Genomic DNA, 18360 nt, shown 5'->3' with positions numbered 1-18360 from the left:
CTCCAGATTTTTCCCAAATTCTCTTGGATTTCCCCCCAGATTTCTCTGGAATCTTCCCCAAAAACTCCTCTGGATTTTCCCCCAAATTCTTTTGGATTTTCCCAAAATTCTTCTGGATTTTTCCCAAATTTCCTCAAATTTCCCCCAAATTCTTCCAGCCCGACCCTGAACTCCTGGGGTTGTTCCCCAAACTCCTCTGAGTTATCCCAAGATTTTTCCTGGGATTGTTCCCAAAATTCTTCCGAATTTTCCCCAAAATTCCTTTAAATTATTCTGAAAAATTCCTCAAAATTTCCCCAAAATTCCTTTCAATTATTCTGAAAAATTCCTCTAAATTTTCCCAAAATTCCTCAAAATTTTCCCCAAATTCCCTCAAAATTCCCCCAAAATTTCCCCAAATTTCCTTTAAATTATTCCCAAAATTCCTTTAAATTATTCCCAAAATTCCCCCAAATTTTCCCAAAATTCCTTTAAATTATTCCCAAAATTCCCCCAAAATTCCTTTAAATTATTCCAAAAATTCCTCAAAATTTCCCTAAAATTCCCCCAAAATTTCCCCAAATTTCCTTTAAATTATTCCCAAAATTCCCCCAAATTTTCCCAAAATTCCTTTAAATTATTCCTAAAATTCCTCAAAATTCCCCCAAAATTTCTCCGAATTTCCCCCGAATTATTCCCCCCATTTCCCTGGATGTTTCCCCCAAATTCCCCGGGATTTCCCCCAAATTCCCGGGATTTCCCCCAAATCCCCGGGATTTCCCCCAATTCCCTCCCCGCTCTCCCGTTCCCACCGGAGCCGTTCCCGGTCCCCTCCCCGGTGGCTCCGCTCCGTTCCCCTCCCCGCCACCGTCCCGCGGCTCCTCCTCCACCCCCCCCCCCCCCGTTCTCTCCGTGCCCCCTCCCCCTCCTCCCCCCGCCGCCTCTCCGCTTCTCCCGGTGTTACCGGGGCCGCCCCGGGAGCCCCGAGCAGCGCCCCGGGGGCCTCTCCGCCGCCTCCCCCGCGGCCGCACGTACCGCGGGGGGCGGGCCCGGCCCGCTCGGGGCCGCTCGGGGCCGCTCGGGGCTCAGCGGCGGCCGCGGCCTCCTCCCGGTGCCGCCGCCCGGCCCCGCCGCGCCGGAAGTGCCGCACCGGAAGTGCCGCTCCGGCCGCGCGGGCCGGAACTCGGTGGTAGAGGAGGCGCTGAGCGGGCGTGGCTTAACCTCATAATCCCGCCCTCTCTGCGTCGCTATTGGTTGGTGGCGCTGCTCGTCACGCTCCTCCCCGCGCTCTGATTGGCTGCGCTCGCGGACTTCCGGGAGCGGCCGCGGCGGCGGCGGCGCCGTGCCCGGTGAGCGGCGGGAGGGGCGAGCGCCCCCTGGCGGCGGGACGGGCGGGAGGGCGGCCCCGCTCCCGGCCCCGGCCCCGGTTCTGCTCCCGGTCCTGCTCCTTGTCCCGGTCCTGCTCCCGGCCCCGGTGGCCCCGGAGCGCCGTCCGTGCGTAGCCCCGTTCCCGCGTTCCGTTCCCGGTGTCCCGGCGGTCCCGGTGCCCCGCAGGGATGCTCGCGCTGTTCCGTGCCCCGCTCGGTGCTGCCCTGGCCTTGCCGTGCCCGGTGTCTGGTCCCTCCGGTGGCGTTCCCGGTGCTCCCGGTGTTCCCGGTGCTCCCGTCCCGCGGTCGCCGTGCCGGCAGCGATGTCCCCGTGGGCCACCCCCGGTGTCCCGGTGTCCCATCCCGGTCGGTCCCGGGGCTGCCACCGCCGGTGTCCCCCCGGTCCCCGGAGCTCTCCCTGTGCCCGGTGTCCCCTCGGGTCCCCGCTGTCCCCAAGGTGCCGCTCCGTGTCCCTGGGGTGTCACTGGGTGTCCCCTGGGTGCCACCACTGTCCCCAAGGTGCCCCTGGGTGTCCCCAAAGTGCCACCACTGTCCCCAAGGTGCCCCTGGGTGTCCCCTGGGTGCCACCACTGTCCCCAAGGTGCCCTCAGTGTCCCCAAGGTGCCACTCTGTGTCCCCACTGCCCCTCAAGTGCCATTCCCTGTCCCCAAGGTGCCCCATCACTGTCCCCAAGGTGCCACCACTGTCCCCAACATGTCCTCCCTCTCCCCAGAGGTGCCACTCCATGTCCCCAAGGTGCCATTCCCCGTCCCCAGGGATGCCACTCTGTGTCCCCAAGGTGCCATTCCCTGTCCCCAAGGTTCCATCACTGTCCCCAAGGTGCCATTCTGTGTCCCCTTAGTGCCCCTGGGTGTCCCCAAGGTTTCATTCCCTGTCCCCACAGTGCCCCTGGGTGTCCCCAAGGTGCCACCACTGTCCCCAAGGTGCCACCATTGCCCCCAAGGTGCCACTACTGTCCCCATAGTGCCATTCCCTGTCCCCGAGGTGCCATCATTGCCCCCAAGGTGCCCTCAGTGTCCCCAAGGTGCCATTCCCTGTCCCCAAGGTGCCACCACTGTCCCCTTAGTGCCCCTGGGTGTCCCCAAGGTGCCATTCCCTGTCCCCAGGGATGCCACTCACTGTCCCCAAGGTTCCATCACTGTCCCCAAGGTGCCATTCCCTGTCCCCAACGTGCCATTCCCCGTCCCCAACGTGCCACCACTGTCCCCATAGTGCCATTCCCTGTCCCCAAGGTGCCCCTGGGTGTCCCCAAGGTGCCATCACTGTCCCCAGGGTGCCATCACTGTCCCCGAGGTGCCCCTGGGTGTCCCCAAGGTGCCATCATTGTCCCCAAGGTGCCACCCCTGTCCCCAAGGTGCCATCATTGTCCCCAAGGTGCCACCACTGTCCCCATAGTGCCATTCCCTGTCCCCGAGGTGCCACCATTGCCCCCAAGGTGCCCTCAGTGTCCCCAAGGTGCCATTCCCCGTCCCCAGAGGTTTCATTCCCCGTCCCCAAGGTGCCACCCCTGTCCCCAAGGTGCCCCTCAATGTCCCCAAGGTGCCACCCCTGTCCCCAAGGTGCCCCTGGGTGTCCCCAAGGTGCCACCATGAGCTCCGAGACCCTTGTCAAGGACGTCAAGCCCGGCCTCAAGAACCTCAACCTCATCTTCATCGTGCTGGAGACCGGTGAGTGCCACCCCCGGCTGTCCCCGAGCCCCGTGGGGTCCCCTGTGACCCCGCTGTCCCCTCCTGTCCCCCGCTGTCCCCTCCAGGCCGGGTGACCAAGACCAAGGACGGCCACGAGGTCAGGACGTGCAAGGTGGCCGACAAGACCGGCAGCATCAACATCTCCGTGTGGGACGACGTGGGCAACCTCATCCAGCCCGGGGACATCATCCGCCTCACCAAGGGGTACCGGGGACACTTGGGGACATTTGGGGACCTTGGGGACACTCGGGGACAGCCGGGGGCGCGGCCCTGAGCTCCTCACCCTCCTCCTCCTCAGCTACGCCTCCGTCTTCAAGGGCTGCCTGACGCTCTACACCGGCCGAGGGGGGGATCTGCAGAAGATTGGAGAGTGAGGAGGGGCTTTTGGGGCTTTTTGGGGTTTTTTTTGGGGTTTTTGGGGCTGGGGGCACGCCGGCCACGGGCGCTGTGCCCGCAGGTTCTGCATGGTTTACTCCGAGGTGCCCAACTTCAGCGAGCCCAACCCCGAGTACGCGGCGCAGCAGGGCCAGGGCAAGGGGGTGAGTGCGGGCCAGGGCAGGGGTCACCCCGTTTCACACGAATTCACCCCAAATCCCCTAAATTCCCATGAATTTACCTCAAATTCCCACAAATTTACCCCAAATCCCCACAAATTTACCTCAAATTTACCTCAAATTCCCACAAATTTACCCCAAATCCCCAGGAATTCACCCCAAATTTACCTCAAATTCCCACAAATTTACCCCAAATCCCCAGGAATTCACCCCAAATCCCCACAAATTTACCCCAAATCCCCATGAATTTACCTCAAATTCCCCCAAATTTACCCCAAATTTACCCCAAATCCCCAGGAATTTACCCCAATTTTACCCCAAATCCCCATGAATTTACCCAAAATTCCCACGAATTTACCCCAAATCCCCATGAATTTACCCCAAATCCCCAGGAATTTACCCCAAATCCCCACAAATTTACCCCAAATCCCCATGAATTTACCTCAAATTCCCCCAAATTTACCCCAAATCCCCATGAATTTACCCCAAATTTTGCCCCAAATCCCCACGAATTTACCCCAAATCCCCACACATTTACCCCAAATCCTGATGAATTTACCTCAAATTCCCACAAATTTACCCCAAATCCCCATGAATTTACCCCAAATTCCCACAAATTTACCCCAAATCCCCATGAATTTACCTCAAATTCCCACAAATTTACCTCAAATCCCCATGAATTTACCTCAAATTCCCACGAATTTACCCCAAATCCCCATGAATTCACCCCAAATCCCCACAAATTTACCTCAAATTTACCTCAAATTTCCACAAATTTACCCCAAATCCCCAGGATTTTACCCCAAATTCCCATTAATTCACCCCAAATCCCCACAAATTTACCCCAAATTTACCTCAAATTTCCACAAATTTACCCCAAATCCCCACAAATTTACCCCAAATCCCCACAAATTTACCTCAAATTTACCTCAAATTCCCACAAATTTACTCCAAATCCCCATGAATTCACCCCAAATCCCCACACATCTGCCCCAAATTCCCATGAATTCACCCCAAATCACCACAAATTTACCCCAAATCCCCATGAATTTACCCCAAATCCCCACGAATTTATCCCAAATCCTCACAAATTTGGCCCAAATCCCCATACATTTACCCCAAATTTTGCCCCAAATCCCCACGAATTTACCCCAAATCCCCCCAATTTCCTTTGAACTTCCTCCAAACCCCCTAAACTCCCCAAATCCCTTGAATTTCCCCCAAAATTCCCCCAAACCCCCCAAATCTCCCTGAAATTTCCCCCAATTTCCCCCAAATTTCCCCAAAATCCCCCCAAATCTCCCCCAAATCCCTTCAATTTCCCCCAAAATCCCCCCAAATCCCCCTGAAATTTCCCCCAATTTCCCTCGAATTTCCCTGAAATCTCCCCAAATCCCCCCAAAATCCCCTCAATTTCCCTCAAAATCCCCCCAAACCCCCCTGAAATTTCCCCCAAATCCCCCCAAATTTCCCTCAAATTCCCCCAAACCTCCCAAACGCCCCTGAAATTTCCCCCAAATCCTCCCAAATTTCCCTGAAACCCCCCCAAACCCCCTCAAACCCCCCAAATCCCCCTGAAATTTCCCCCAAATCCCCCCAAATTTCCCTGAAATCTCCCCAAATCCCCCCAAAATCCCCTCAATTTCCCTCAAAATCCCCCCAAACCCCCCTGAAATTTCCCCCAAATCCTCCCAAATTTCCCTGAAACCCCCCAAAACCCCCTCAAACCCCCCAAATCTCCCTGAAATCTCCCCAAATCCCCCCAAAATCCCCTCAATTTCCCTCAAAATCCCCCTGAAATCCCCCCAAATTTCCCCGAAATCCCCCCAAACCCCCCAAGTCCCCCTGAAATCTCCCCAAAATCCCCCAAATCCCCTGAAACCCCCCCAAATCCCCCCAAAACTTCCCCCAAACCCCCAACCCGTGACTCCCGGGGGTCTCCATCCCCCCCAGGCCCCTCCCGACAGCTCCACCCCGCCGGCTCCGCAGCCCCCCCCGGGCCCCCCCCGCCGCCCCCGCAGGTTGGTACCCGCGCCCCCCCCCTCCCGGTACCCCCCCCGGTACCCCCCGGTACCCCCCGGTGCCCCCCGGTGCCCCCCCCCTCACCTCCCGGTTCCCCGCAGCCCCCGAGAGCCAGAACGGGAACGGGCTGAGCCCGGGGGGCCCCCCCCGCGCACCCCCCCGAGCGGCCGCAGCACCCGCAGCCAGCCCGGGCCCGTCAGCAACGGCAAGGAGACGCGCCGGAGCGGCAAGAGATAGCCGGGACCCCCCCGGGACCCCCCCGGGACCCCCCCGGGACATCCCCGGTACCGCCACAACCGGGGGGTCCCCGGTTCCCCCAACCCGCGGCGAGGAGGGGGTGCCCGGTGTCCCCCCCCCGGGGCTGGTCCGGATCCCGCTCCGGTGCTCGGGGGTCCCGGGAGGGGCGGATCTGCCCGGTCCCCCCCCCCCTCGGAACCCCCCGGGACCCCCCCCGGGACCCCACCCCGGTACCGGGGGGTCCCCGGTTCTTCAAACCCTCAACAGAAAAAGCATTCCCGGTGTCCCCCCCGGGGCTGGTCCGGACCCTCCTCCGGTGCCCGGGGGTCCCGGGAGGGGTGGATCTGCCCGGGACCCCCCCTCGGGACACCCTCGGGACCCCCTCGGAATCCCCCGGGACCCTCCCGGTACCGAGGGATCCCCGGTTCCCCAAACCCTCCACGGGAAAAGGGCTCCCGGTGTCCCCCCGGGGCTGGTCCGGACCCTCCTCCGGTGCCCGGGGGTCCCGGGAGGGGCGGCTCTGCGCGGTCCCCCCCCTTGGAACCCCCCGGAATCCCCCGGGACCCCCCAGGACCCCCCCCCCCCGGTACCGGGGCGTCCCCGGTTCCCCAAACCCTCCACGGGAAAAGGGCTCCCGGTGTCCCCACCCGGTGCCGGTCCCGACCCCGCTCCGGTTCCCGGGGGTCCCGGGGGGTCCATCCCGTGTGTCCCCCCCCCACTCGGGGGGGGTTAATAAAGAACCGAGCTGTGCCCCCGCCTCAGCCGCTCTGCCCGGACCCCCCCCCCGCCCCCAGGGCCCTCCCCGCGGCCCCTCCCGGTACCGGGGCCGGCTGGGAGCAGCTCCGGGGTGACCCTTGCCCCCCCCCCGCTCGGTGCGGCGCGACAGGCGCGGGACGGGCTCGGGGACAGCGAGGGGACATCGGGGGGCGCGTCCCCGTCGGCTCAGGTGGGCACGGGTGGGCTCGGGTGGGCACGGGAGGGGGCGCGGGCGGTGCCAGCACCGCCCCCGCGGGGGTCGCACGGGGTGGGGGGGCTCCGGTACCGGCTGGGGGGGGGGGTCCGGGGAGGGTGGGGACCCCCGTGGGACACGACAGCGGGGGGTGGCGGCGGCTCCCGGGATTATCCCGGGATTTCCCGGTGCCGCGGCGTGGCCGGGCCGCACGTGGAGCGGGGGGGGGCGCGCCAGGGGCCTGTCCCGCGTGTGTCCCCCCCCCCACCCCACCCCCGGTGCTCTGGGGGGGCTGGGGGCTACCGGGGGGTCTTATCTCCCTCTGGGTGAAACATTAACTCCCCGCAAAACCCGCGCCAGTTGCAAAACCTCGCCTCAAGGACGAGGGTCACCCGCTGTCCCCCCTCTGCGTCCCCTCCCTGTGACCCCCAACTCCCACCCCGCCACCCCCCGGTGGGGAGGGGGCGCAGCAGCCGCGTTTCCCCCTCCCCAAAGCCCCCCCAAGCCCCCCCCGCCCTCCGGGGGTGTCCCCAGGCGCCACCGCCACCGCCACACGTGTCCCGTGCGGTGACCCTGGTGCCGCCTGTCGCTTTCCCCCACGCGGTGACAGCGGGGGCAGCCCGGAGAGACCCCCCCCCAACCCCGGGGGGGCTTCGGGGTGACCCCAACCCCGCGCTGTCCCCCAGCTTTAGGCGGGATCCGGCCCCATGAGCCCCCCCGCGCTCCTCCTGGCCGTGCTGGGGCTGCTCCTGCCGGGGGTCGCGGGGGCCGCGGGGACCCCGGCGCTGCTCCCGGAGGACGCGGCGCAGGAGCACGGCTACTACCTGCGGCAGCTCTTCGGGCAGTACGGGCACAACGGGACGCTGCCCTCCGAGGGGCTGGCGCGGCTGCTGGGCAGCCTGGGGCTGGGCAGGGTGCAGGTGGTCCAGATCCAGCACGAGGAGCTGGGCCACGGCCACGTCAGCCACCTGGACCTGCTGGAGGTGCAGCAGGACAAGCACCGGCACCGGCACCCGCTGCGGGAGCACGGCCCCCGACGCGGCTCCGAGCACCGCCGGACCCCCCAGGTACCCCGGGGGTCTCCTCCCCGAGGGGATGCCCCCCGACCCCGCGCTGGGCCGGGCTCAGCACGCCGATTTCCCGCAGCCCCCCCGCCCTCGCAGACGCCGAGCTGGCCCCAGCCGGTGCCCGCCGAGCCCCCCGCGGCTGCGGGGGTCCCCCGGCAGCACCAGCCCACCCTCAGCCTGCTGGGGAGGGTGCTGGGCTTGGAGCACTCCAGCGACCACCCGCACCACGATGTGAGTGGGGACGGGGGGGTCGCGCTGTCCGGGAGCCCGGGGGAGCCCCGGTTGCCCCCCGGTTGCTCTCCGGGACCCCCCCCCCCCATCCCCAGCGTCGCCCCCCGCCCGCAGTGCCTGAACGTGAGCCAGCTGCTGGTGAATTTCGGGCTGGACTCGGCGGCGCAGCTGACCCCGGAGCAGTTCACGCTGCTGTGCCCCGCGCTGCTCTACCAGATCGACAGCCGCGTCTGCATCCGGCACCGCGATGAGGTGACGCTGCCCCCCCCGGGGGGCTCCCTGTGGCCAGGTAACCCCAGCCCGGGGCTCCGAGCTGGCCCCCGGCCCCACGTCCCGCGTGCCCCGGATCCCCCGTCCCTGCAGCCGCACCCTGGGGTCCCCGAGCTGGTCCCGGGGTCCTGCGTCCCCAGAGGTCCCCGTGTCCCGAGGCAGGTCCTCTGTCCCCATTGTGGTGTGGGGGTCTCCGTCCCTGCGTCCCCAAGGTGTCCCCATTGCCCACCCCCATCCCTGTGTCCCCCTACTTGAGCCCTGTGCCCCCCTGGCCCCCCATTCCTGAGCATGGGGTCTCCATCCCTGGGGTCTCTGTCCCTAAATCCTTGGGGGTCCCATTCCTGGGGTTCCCGTCCCTCGGTTCCCCATTCTCCCATCCCTGGGGTTCCCCACCCCGGGGTCCCCATCCCCACCTCCCTGAGACCCCCATCCCCACATCCCTGAGCTCCCATCCCTGAATTCCCTATCCTGGGGTCCCAATCCTGGGGTCCCCATTCCCCCATCCCTGGGGTCTCCATCCCTGGGGTCCCCATTCCTGAGTTCCCTGTCCTGGGTTCCCCACCCCTGAGTTCCCCATCCTGGGGTCCCCATTCCCCCATGCCTGGGGTCTCCACCCTTGCGTCCCCATCCCTGAATTCCTCATCCTGAGTTCCCCATCCCTGAGTCCCCATCCCTGAATTCCTTCATCCCTGGGGTCCCCATTCCTGAATTCCCCATCCCTGAATTCCCATCCCTGAATTCCCCACCCTGGGATCTCCATCCCCGAGTCCCCCATCCCTGAGTTCCCCAGCCCTGAATTCCCCACCCTGGGTTCCCCATTCCCACCCCGGTGCCCCCATCCCTGAGTTCCCCACCCTGGTGCCTCCATCCCTGAATTCCCCATCCCTGAACTTCCCATCCTGGGGTCCCCATTCCCATCCCTGAGTCCCCCATCCCTGAGTTCCCCATCCCTGAATTCCCTCATCCCTGAATTCCCCATCCCTGAATTCCCCACCCTGGGTTCCCCATTCCCACCCCGGTGCCCCCATCCCTGAGTTCCCCACCCCGGTGCCCCCCTCCCCACCTCCCCGCGCGCCCTCCCGGTGCCCCGGTGGGGCCGTGCCGCTGACGGTGCCCGCAGCGCTGGGCTGGGCGCTGCTGGCCGTGCTCTCCGTGAGCCTCCCGTCCGCGCTGGCCGTGCTGCTGCTCCCGCTGCGGGCCCGCGGCTCCTTCCGCTCGCTCCTCGCCTTCCTGGTGGCCCTGGCCGTGGGGACGCTCTGCGGGGACGCCCTGCTGCACCTCTGGCCGCACGTAGGTCCCTCCCGCCGCGGGGCTGGCACCGGGCACGCCGCGGGCTCCCGGTGCCCTGAGCCGCCGCGTCCCCGTGTGCAGGCGCAGGGGAGGCACCCGGAGGCTCCGGGGGAGCCGAGCCCCGCCGTGCTGCAGGGGCTGGCGGTGCTGGGGGGCATCTACCTGCTCTTCGTGCTGGAGCTGCTCCTGGGGATGCTGCGGCGCCGGCGGGAGGCCACGGTGAGAGCGGGAGAACGGGAGAACGGGAGAACGAGCGGCGGGCACCGGGCGGGCGCGGCGCCGCCACCGGGGCCAGCTCCGCACACAGCGCCTCCCTTCTCCCCAGGGACGCCCCCATGGAGAGACCCCCGCGGGGGTCCCGGCACCGTCACCGGCAGGTACGACCCCCCCGCAGCCCCCCCCGGAGCCCCCGGGCCCGGAGCCCCCGGTACCCACCGGAGCCGGCGTGTCCGTCCCGCCGCAGGGACCGAGCTGCGGCTCCTGACGGCGCCGGAGGCGGAGCCGGAGCTGAGACCCCCGGGGACCCCCCGGGAGCCCCCCCGGGGACCCCCCCACGGACACTCCCACGGCCCCGCGCTGCCCCCCGGGCCCGGCGCCGCCGACATCGCGTGGATGGTGGTGCTGGGGGACGGCGTGCACAACCTGACCGACGGGCTGGCCATCGGTGCGGAGCGGGACGGCAGCGGGACGGGAACGGGGACGGGGATGGGAACGGGAGCGGGGACGGGGATGGGAACGGGAGCGGGGACGGGAGCGGGGATGGGAGCGGGGACGGGAACGGGGACGGGAACGGGGACGGGAACGGGGATGGGAGCGGGAACGGGGACGGGGACGGGGATGGGAACGGGAGCGGGGACGGGGATGGGGAACGGCAATGGGGACGGGAACGGGGATGGGAGCAGGAACGGTAACGGGAACGGGGACCGGGACGGGAATGGAGATGGGAATGGGGACGGGAGGGGGAATGGGGATGGAGATGGAGGGAGGAGAGGTGCACAAGGACAGGGGAAAGGTTTCCTCAGCGACAGAAGGATGTTGGGGACAGGGGGACAGGGGTGCATCGGGACAGGGTGACAAGGGGCCAAGGGCTGCCCGGTGATCCGGGGACGGGGACAGGGGCACAGCGGACGAGGAACCCTCTCTCCCCCCGCAGGAGCCGCCTTCTCTCACAGCCTCTCCAGCGGGCTCAGCACAGCGCTGGCCGTGCTCTGCCACGAGCTGCCCCACGAGCTTGGTGAGGCTCTGCCCCCTCCCCCGAGCTGGGGACACCCCCGAGCCCCGGACACCCCCGAGCCGGGCACACCCCCGAGCCCCCCGAGCCGGGGACACCCCCGAGCTGGGGACACCCCCGAGCCCCCCGAGCCGGGGACACCCCCGAACCCCCCGAACCCCCCGAACCCCCCGAGCCCGGGACACTCCGGAGCCGGGGACATCCCCCAGCCCCCCGAGCCCCCCGAGGCGGGCACACCCCCAGCCCCCCGAACCCCCCGAGCCCGTGCCACCCGAGGCGGGCACACCCCCGAGCTGGGGACACCCCCGAGCCCCCCGAGGCGGGCACACCCCCAGCCCCCCGAGCCCCCCGAGCCCCCCGAGGCGGGCACCCCCCCAGCCCCCCGTGCCCCCCGCAGGTGACGTGGCGGTGCTGCTGCGGGCGGGCACGGCCCCGCGCTCCCTCCTGCTCCTCAATCTGCTCTCGGCGCTGCTCTCCGCCCTGGGGGCGGCGGCGGGGGTGGCCCTGGCTCACAGCGGGACCCCCCTCGCCCCCTGGCTCCTCACCGCCACCGCCGGCATCTTCCTCTACGTGGCCCTGGCCGACATGGTGAGGGGGGGTCTGGGGGGTTTGGGGGTGTCTGGGGGTCTCACAGGGCGTTTGGGGGTGTCTCAAGGGGGGTCTGGGGGATGTCCGGGGGTCTCAAGGGGGGTTTGGGGGTATCAGGGGGTCTCACAAAGGGTTTGGGGGTGTCTGGGGGTGTCCGGGGGTCTCACAAGGCGTTTGGGGGTGTCTCACGGGGGGTCACACGGGGGGTCTGGGTGTGTCCCGGGAGTCTCACGAGGGGTTTGGGGGCATCTGGGGGGTCTCACAAGGGGTTTGGGGGTGTCCAAGGGGTCACACGGGGGGTCTGGGGGCTGTTCAGAGGTCTCACAAGGGGTTTGGGGATGTCTGGGGGTCTCACAAGGGGTTTAAGGGTGTCCCGGGGGGGTCACACGGGGGGTTTGGGGGTATCCAGGGGTCTCACGGCCGGTCTGGGGGGAGGTGTCCAGGGGTCTCAGGGGTGTCTGGGGGGTTTGAGGGTGTCCGGGGCGTCTGGGGGTGTTCGGGGGGGGGTCTGGCTGTGTCCGGGGGTCTCATGGGAGGTCTGGGGATTTGGGGGTGTCCATGGGGCGGTGTCCGGGGGTCTCACATGGGGATTGGGGGTCCCCGGGGGTCTCACGGGAGGTCTGGAGGTCTGGCGGTGTCCGGGGGTCTCACATGGGGATTGGGGGTCCCCGGGGGTCTCACGGGAGGTCTGGAGGCCTGGCGGTGTCCGGGGGTCTCACATGGGGATTGGGGGTCCCCGGGGGTCTCACGGAGCCCCCCCGCTCTCCCCCAGCTCCCCGAGGCGCTGCGCGGCTCCGGCGAGGGCACCTGGAGGCGCCTGGCGCTGCAGAACGCGGGGTTCCTGCTGGGCGCGGGCACCATGCTGGGCATCGCCCTGGCCGAGGGGCACCTCCGCTCCTGGCTGCAGCCCTGAGCCCCCCCGCGACCCCCGCCCCTCCCAGCCTCGGGCTTTGCCCCCTCCTCAAGAAACCGCGGGGCCGGGGCAGCCCCGGGGGAGGGGGCGTGGGGTCCCCTCGGTGCCCCCCGACCCTTCCCGGGGTCCCCTCGGTGCCCCCCGACCCCTCCCGGGGTCCCCTCGGTGCCCCCCGACCCTTCCCGGGGTCCCCTCGGTGCCCCCCGACCCCTCCCGGGGTCCCCTCGGTGCCCCCCGACCCCTCCCGGGGTCCCCTCTGTGCCCCCCGACCCCTCCCGGGGTCCCCTCGCTGCCCCCCGACCCAAATCCGAGCCCCCCGGAGGAGCTGAGGAGGGGGAAGACCCCCGGGCGAGGATTGAGCCAGAGCTGCAATAAAAAAAAAACCAGGGTTTGGTCAAAGTTACAGGGGAGAAAATGGATCAGGTTTGAGTGGTTTTGCCTCTTTTTTTTTTGGGTTTTTTAATCCCCTTTTAAATATTATTTTGAATTCCTTTCCCTTCCCTCCTTCCCCCCCCGAAAATGATGCAGGATTTCTGCAAATACGGATATGGGAGGTCAGAGATAAAATTATAAAATTCGGATTTTGGGGCTTTTCTGGGGACCTCAAAGTTCTGGGACTCCTCAAGATTTTGGGGACCCTCCCCCATCCAGGGGTTCTGGGACCCCTCAAAGTTTGGGATCCCTCAAGATCCTGGCACCCCCCAGGGTGGTCCAGGACCCCTCAAAGTTCTGGGACCCCTCAAAGTTTTGGGACCCCTCAAGATTTTGAGACCCCTCAAGATTTTGGGACCCCTCAGGATTTGGGCACCCTTTAAGATTTTGGGACCCCTCAAGGTTCCAGGACCCCTCAAGGTTCTGGGACCCCTCAAGATTTTGGAACCCCTAAAAGTTTTGGGACCCCTCAGGATCCTGAGACCCTTTGGGGGTGTCTGGAACCCCTCAAGGTTCTGGGACCCCCCCAAGATTTTGGGACCCCTCAATATTCTGGGACCCCCCAAGGCTTTGGAACCCCTGAAGGTTCTGAGATCCCCCAAGATTTTGGGACACCAAAAAGTTCTGGGACCCGTCAGGATTCGGGCACCCCTCAAGGTTCCGGGACCCCCCAAATTTTGGGACCCGTCAAGGTTCTGGGACCCCTTGGGGGGGTCCAGGACCCCTCAAAGTTCCCAGACCCCTCAAGGTTCTGGGACTCCTTAAGGTTTTGGGACCCCCCAAGATTTTGGGCACCCCTCAAGGTTCCAGGACCCCCCAAAGTTCCAGGACCCCTCAAGGTTCTGGGACCCCTCAAAGCTTTGGAACCCCTCAATGTTCTGAAACCCCCCCAAGATTTTGGGACCCCCCAGGTTTCTGGAACCTCTTAAGGTTTTGGGACCCCTCAAGGTTCTGAGATCCCTCAAGATTTTGGGACCCTCAAAGTTCTGGGACCCCCCAAGACTTTGGGACCCCCCAAGACTTTGGGACCCCCCAAGATTTTGGGACCCCCCAAGGTTTCGAGTCCCCTCAAGATTTTGGGACCCCTCAGGGGGGTCTGGAACCCCTCAAAGTTCTGTGACCCCTCAAGGTTTTGGGACCCCTAAAAGTTTTGGGACCCCTCAAGGTTCTGGAACCCCTCAAGGTTCTGAGACCTCCCAAGATTTTGGGACCCCCCAAGATTCTGGAACCTCTTAAGGTTTTGGGACCCCTCAAGGTTCTGAGACCCATCAAGGTTTTGGGACCCCCCCAAGATTTTGGGACCCCCCAAGATTTTGGGACCCCCAAAGGTTTCGAGCCCCCTCAAGATTCTGGGACCCCTCAGGGGGGTCTGGAACCCCTCAAAGTTCTGGGACCCCTCAAGGTTCTGGGACCCCCCAAGATTTTGCGGCACTCAGAGTTCTGGGACCCTCAAGGCTTTGGAACCCCTGAAGGTCCTGAGATCCCCCAAGATTTTGGGACCCCAAAAGGTTCTGGGACTCCCCCAAGACATTGGGACCCCCCAAGATTTTGGGACCCCCCAGGGTTTCGAGCCCCCTCAAGATTCTGGGACCCCTCAGGGGGGTCTGGAACCCCTCAAAGTTCTGGGACCCCTCAAGATTTTGGGGCCCCTCAAAGTTCTGGGACCCCTCAACGTTTTGGGACCCCTAAAAGTTTTGGGACCCCTCAAGGTTCTGAGACCTCCCAAGATTTTGGGACCCCCCCAAGATTCTGGAACCTTTTAAGGTTTTGGGACCCCTCAAGATTTTGTGACCCTCAAAGTTCTGGGACCCCCCCAAGATTTTGGGACCCCCAAAGGTTTCGAGCCCCCTCAAGATTCTGGGACCCCTCAGGGGGGTCTGGGACCCCTCAAAGTTCTGGGACCCCCCAAGATTTTGTGGCACTCAGAGTTCTGGGACCCTCAAGGCTTTGGAACCCCTGAAGGTCCTGAGATCCCCCAAGATTTTGGGACCCCAAAAGGTTCTGGGACCCCCCAGGGTTTCGAGCCCCCTCAAGATTCTGGGACCCCTCAGGGGGGTCTGGGACCCCTCAGGAACTCGGGAGGAGCAGCAGGAACCCCAAAAACCCCCAAAATCACCACAGCCAAAACCTTCCATGCGAAGTTTCCTTTATTTATTTTCAAGTTGACGAAGAACAATATCGATAACGACTGGGTCGAGTAAGGCTATTTTCCTTTTTTTTTTGAATTTTTTTAAATATTTTTTTGTTATTTTTACCCCCCCTCCCATCTTTTTGTCCCCCCTGCACGAGAAGAGGAGGGAGGACAAGGCCCGGACGAGACACGGACCAGCACAAGGAGGAGTTGCTTGTACCTGACAGGTGATGATGAGGTTTTTTTTTGTATATTTATTTTATTTTTTTGTGTGTTTTTATGTATTTTTTTTTTGTCCTGTCGGCATCAAAGGAACATTTATGTGCATAAAATACAGAGGTGCAGCATTGACACGGAGGATATTAAAGACACAGAGTTGCTACAGATGCCTTAGAGACGTTTCCCCCCATCCCCTCCAGCCTCACCCCAAAATTCCAGGGATTTTAGGGCAGCTCCAGAGCTCCCCGCGATGTTTTGGGTGAGCCTCGGCTTTTTTTTTTAATCATTTTTAAACAAGTTTTGTGATTTTTATTGGTTTTTTTTAATACATCTCCTTTCACTGCCGAGCCCAGAAAATTCCAGCCAGGAGAAGAGGATTGAACAGCTCCTTGTGTCCTTGGAGAATAGGGGAAAAAAAGAAAGAAAAGGAGGAAAAAATGGGGGAAAAAAGGGAAAAAAGGGAAAAAGAAAAAGCTGAACTGAGGAATCCACGCGTCCGTGCCGGATCCGGTGGGAAGGGGTCGGGTTTTTATCCTTTGGTTTCTCACTGAAGGCAAAGGGGGGATCCCACCCCGACATTTCCACCCCGCGGAACATCGGGATAAAACCAGGGAATATTCGAAATAATAACCATTAAAAAATAAAGAATTGAAACCGGTTCTTCCTGGGGTCTCTGCTGTCGTGGGTTTGGGGTTTGCCTCGTTCCTCCCCGTGCTGGGAATTGGGATCTGCACGGAGCTCCCCAAAAACGGGACCAACCTCAAAGCGATTCCCCGTTTTTGGAGATTTTTTTGTGGGGTTTTTTTTGTGGTTTGTTTTTTTTTGCTTGGCTTTTTAGTGCTATGCTGATTTTTTAAATTTATTTTTTTAGTTTTTTAATTTTTGGATCTGCCGGATTCCAGCCCCGGATGAGGCCGGGGGGGGGTGGGGCTGCTCCTGTGGGATTGGGAGGAGTGGGAGGGGAGAGGGAGGGAGGGAGAGGGAGGGAGAGGGAGGGGAGGGAGAGGAGGGAGAGGGAGGGGAGAGAGGTGAGAAAAAGTGGGAGAGGGAGGGGAGGAGAAAGAAGGGAGAGGGAAGGGAGAGGGAGAGGGAAGGGAAAGGAGGAGGGAGGGGAGAGGGAAGGGAGAAGAGGAAAACGGGGGGGGAGGGATGGGGGGGCAGGGACGGGACAAAGGGACAGGAGAGGGACAGGGGGACAGGAACGGGACAGGGACGGGACAGGGACGGGACAGGGACGGGACAGGGACGGGACAGGGGGACAGGGCTGGAGGCGACAGGAGCGGGACCGGAGTGGGACGGGAGGGGACAGGAGAGGGACAGAGGGACAGAGGGACAGGAGCGGGACAGAGGGACAGAGGGACAGGAGCGGGACACGGGGACAGCAGGACACGCTTCCCTAACAACCCGAAGCTCCCGTGGCCGGGGAGTGGCGGCAGCAGCGGCGCCGGGGCTGTCCCTGGGATGTCCCCGGGCTGTCCCTGGGATGTCCCGGGCTGTCCCTGGGATGTCCCTGGGATGTCTCTGGGCTATCCCGGGCTATCCCGGGCTGTCCCTGGGCTATCCCGGGCTATCCCGGACTGCCCCCAGCTGTCTCTGGGCTATCCCCGGCTATCCCGGACTGTCCCGGGCTGTCCCTGGGATGTCCCTGGGCTATCCCGGGCTGTCCCAGACTGCCCCAGGCTGTCTCCAGTAGTCCTGGGCTGTCCCTGTGTTGTCCCCAGGCCATCCCCCGGCTATCCCGGACTGCCCCAGGCTATCTCAGGCTGTCCCTGTGTTGTCCCCAAGCTGTCCCCAGGCTATCCCGGGACTGTCCCGGTACATTCAGTGTTTGTCCCTATGCTGTCCCGGCACTGTCCCTCTCCGGTCCCCAGGCTGTCCCGGTCTGTCCCGGTCTATCCCGGGCCTGTCCCGGTCCGGCCCGGTACATTCAGTGTTTGTCCCTATGCTGTCCCGGCACTGTCCCTCTCCTGTCCCCAGGCTGTCCCGGTCTGTCCCGGTCTGTCCCCAGGCTATCCCGGTCTGTCCCGGTCTGTCCCGGTCTGTCCCCAGGCTATCCCGGTCTGTCCCGGTTTATCCCGGTCTATCCCGGTCTGTCCCGGTCTATCCCGGTCTGTCCCGGTCTGTCCCGGTCCGTCCCGGGCCTGTCCCGGTACATTCAGTGTTTGTCGCAGGTCTATGGCTCAGGGGCGGCGCCCCTCGCTGGGCAGTGGCAGTGCAAAAACTCCCGCTGACTTCCAAATGCAAATTCCCATCATTAATATCATTAATATCATTATTATTATTATTATTTGTGCTGTCGGGTTCTTTTTTTTTATTATTTTTTTAATTCCTTCTTTTTTAACTTTTTTTTTAAACATTTTTCATTTTTTTTCTTCCCTCTCTCTCAAAACCACAACTTCCCTTTGTCCATTCACTCCCTAAAAACGAACTTTTTTTTGGGTTTTTTACTCTTTTTTCACCTTTCTCTCTTCAATCCCAACTGCAAAAATAAAGCCAAAGCCACTCTCGCTGGGAACCCAGACTCATCCTTTTTTTTTTTAACAAAAGTGCTTATTACTTGAACCAAGTGCTTTGGACCAAAGGGCGGGAGAGAAACTTCCATTTTTTTTCCTTTTTTTTTTTTTGCATTTTTTTTGTCGGAAAAGGAATCTGAGTGCTCCAAACCAGGCGAAATAAATTTCATTAAATGGTCCAACTTTGGCATAAAGGGATGGAAAATTTGGGGGGAGTTCAGGGCAGTGGAAGTTTCCCTCCATCCCTTTTTATTTTTAAATTTTTTTTTTTTGTATTATTATTATTATTATTTTTTACAATGCACCGGGGAAAACCATCACCAAAAAAAAAAAAATTAATTAAAATAAAAAAAAATCCAATCTCGTTTAGCAAAATAAATGCAATTATTACCAACCACTTTTGATTATTAATGACTTCAATTGTCAAGCTGTGCTGTCGACGAGAACGATACGGAATTAAAGGAGAACAAGACTGGGACACCCCAAAAAATAAAAAAAAAGGCCACAAAATCACCAAATTCCCCCCGTTTTTTCTTTTTTTCCCCACCCCTCTCCCCTCCTGGATGCGCTGCTGGAACCTCGTTTCCCCTAATTAGCATCAGTGTTAATTAATAATAATAAAATATTATTATTAATAATGGGATTAGGGTTATTTGGA

At 62.3% G+C, this 18360-nt stretch overlaps 3 protein-coding genes across 4 annotated transcripts; 2 read left to right on the top strand and 1 right to left on the bottom strand.

Annotated features, from left to right (window-relative positions):
- The first annotated feature begins 1260 nt into the window (after window positions 1–1260).
- Window positions 1261–6618, top strand: LOC135292414 (SOSS complex subunit B1-like). Of its 2 annotated transcripts, none has more exons than XM_064406623.1 (7): window positions 1261–1328; window positions 2948–3034; window positions 3121–3259; window positions 3354–3425; window positions 3513–3594; window positions 5563–5630; window positions 5733–6618. In XM_064406623.1, exons 2-7 carry the CDS (start codon window positions 2956–2958, stop codon window positions 5866–5868), a joined length of 576 nt encoding a protein of 191 aa, XP_064262693.1. In that variant the 5' UTR covers window positions 1261–1328; window positions 2948–2955; the 3' UTR covers window positions 5869–6618. The 2 variants fall into 2 exon arrangements, with proteins under 2 accessions (XP_064262693.1, XP_064262692.1); XM_064406622.1 differs by lacking the exon at window positions 1261–1328 and adding an exon at window positions 1340–1473.
- A 443-nt stretch (window positions 6619–7061) lies between these two features.
- LOC135292413 (zinc transporter ZIP10-like) lies at window positions 7062–12820 on the top strand. Its single transcript, XM_064406621.1, has 9 exons — window positions 7062–8115; window positions 8230–8404; window positions 9506–9675; window positions 9757–9894; window positions 10001–10052; window positions 10139–10339; window positions 10829–10909; window positions 11304–11494; window positions 12267–12820. The coding sequence occupies exons 1-9, from the start codon at window positions 7525–7527 to the stop codon at window positions 12405–12407; spliced, it is 1740 nt and encodes a 579-aa protein (XP_064262691.1). The 5' UTR covers window positions 7062–7524; the 3' UTR covers window positions 12408–12820.
- A 270-nt stretch (window positions 12821–13090) lies between these two features.
- LOC135292409 (inner ear-specific collagen-like) lies at window positions 13091–15786 on the bottom strand. The gene is given in 4 exon segments (XM_064406618.1): window positions 13091–13216; window positions 14369–14446; window positions 14449–14551; window positions 15761–15786. Coding segments are annotated over 4 exon segments (333 nt in total).
- Between the last annotated feature and the right edge of the window lie 2574 nt (window positions 15787–18360).

Source organism: Passer domesticus, unplaced genomic scaffold (genome assembly GCF_036417665.1).
Source record: "Passer domesticus isolate bPasDom1 unplaced genomic scaffold, bPasDom1.hap1 HAP1_SCAFFOLD_341, whole genome shotgun sequence".
In the NCBI taxonomy this organism is placed as follows: domain Eukaryota; kingdom Metazoa; phylum Chordata; class Aves; order Passeriformes; family Passeridae; genus Passer; species Passer domesticus.
The sequence above is the reverse complement of the archived record's forward strand: the minus strand, read 5'-3'. Positions and strand labels throughout refer to the sequence as shown.

Coding starts and splice junctions, on each gene's coding strand:
- LOC135292413 (XM_064406621.1), top strand. CDS start 7,525: ATGAGCCCCCCCGCGCTCCTCCTGGCCGTGCTGGGGCTGCTCCTGCCG. Junction 9,895..10,000: donor GGCGCCGGCGGGAGGCCACG/GTGAGAGCGGGA, acceptor CCTTCTCCCCAG/GGACGCCCCCATGGAGAGAC. Junction 10,340..10,828: donor GACCGACGGGCTGGCCATCG/GTGCGGAGCGGG, acceptor CTCCCCCCGCAG/GAGCCGCCTTCTCTCACAGC.
- LOC135292414 (XM_064406623.1), top strand. CDS start 2,956: ATGAGCTCCGAGACCCTTGTCAAGGACGTCAAGCCCGGCCTCAAGAAC. Junction 3,035..3,120: donor CTTCATCGTGCTGGAGACCG/GTGAGTGCCACC, acceptor TGTCCCCTCCAG/GCCGGGTGACCAAGACCAAG. Junction 3,260..3,353: donor ATCATCCGCCTCACCAAGGG/GTACCGGGGACA, acceptor CCTCCTCCTCAG/CTACGCCTCCGTCTTCAAGG.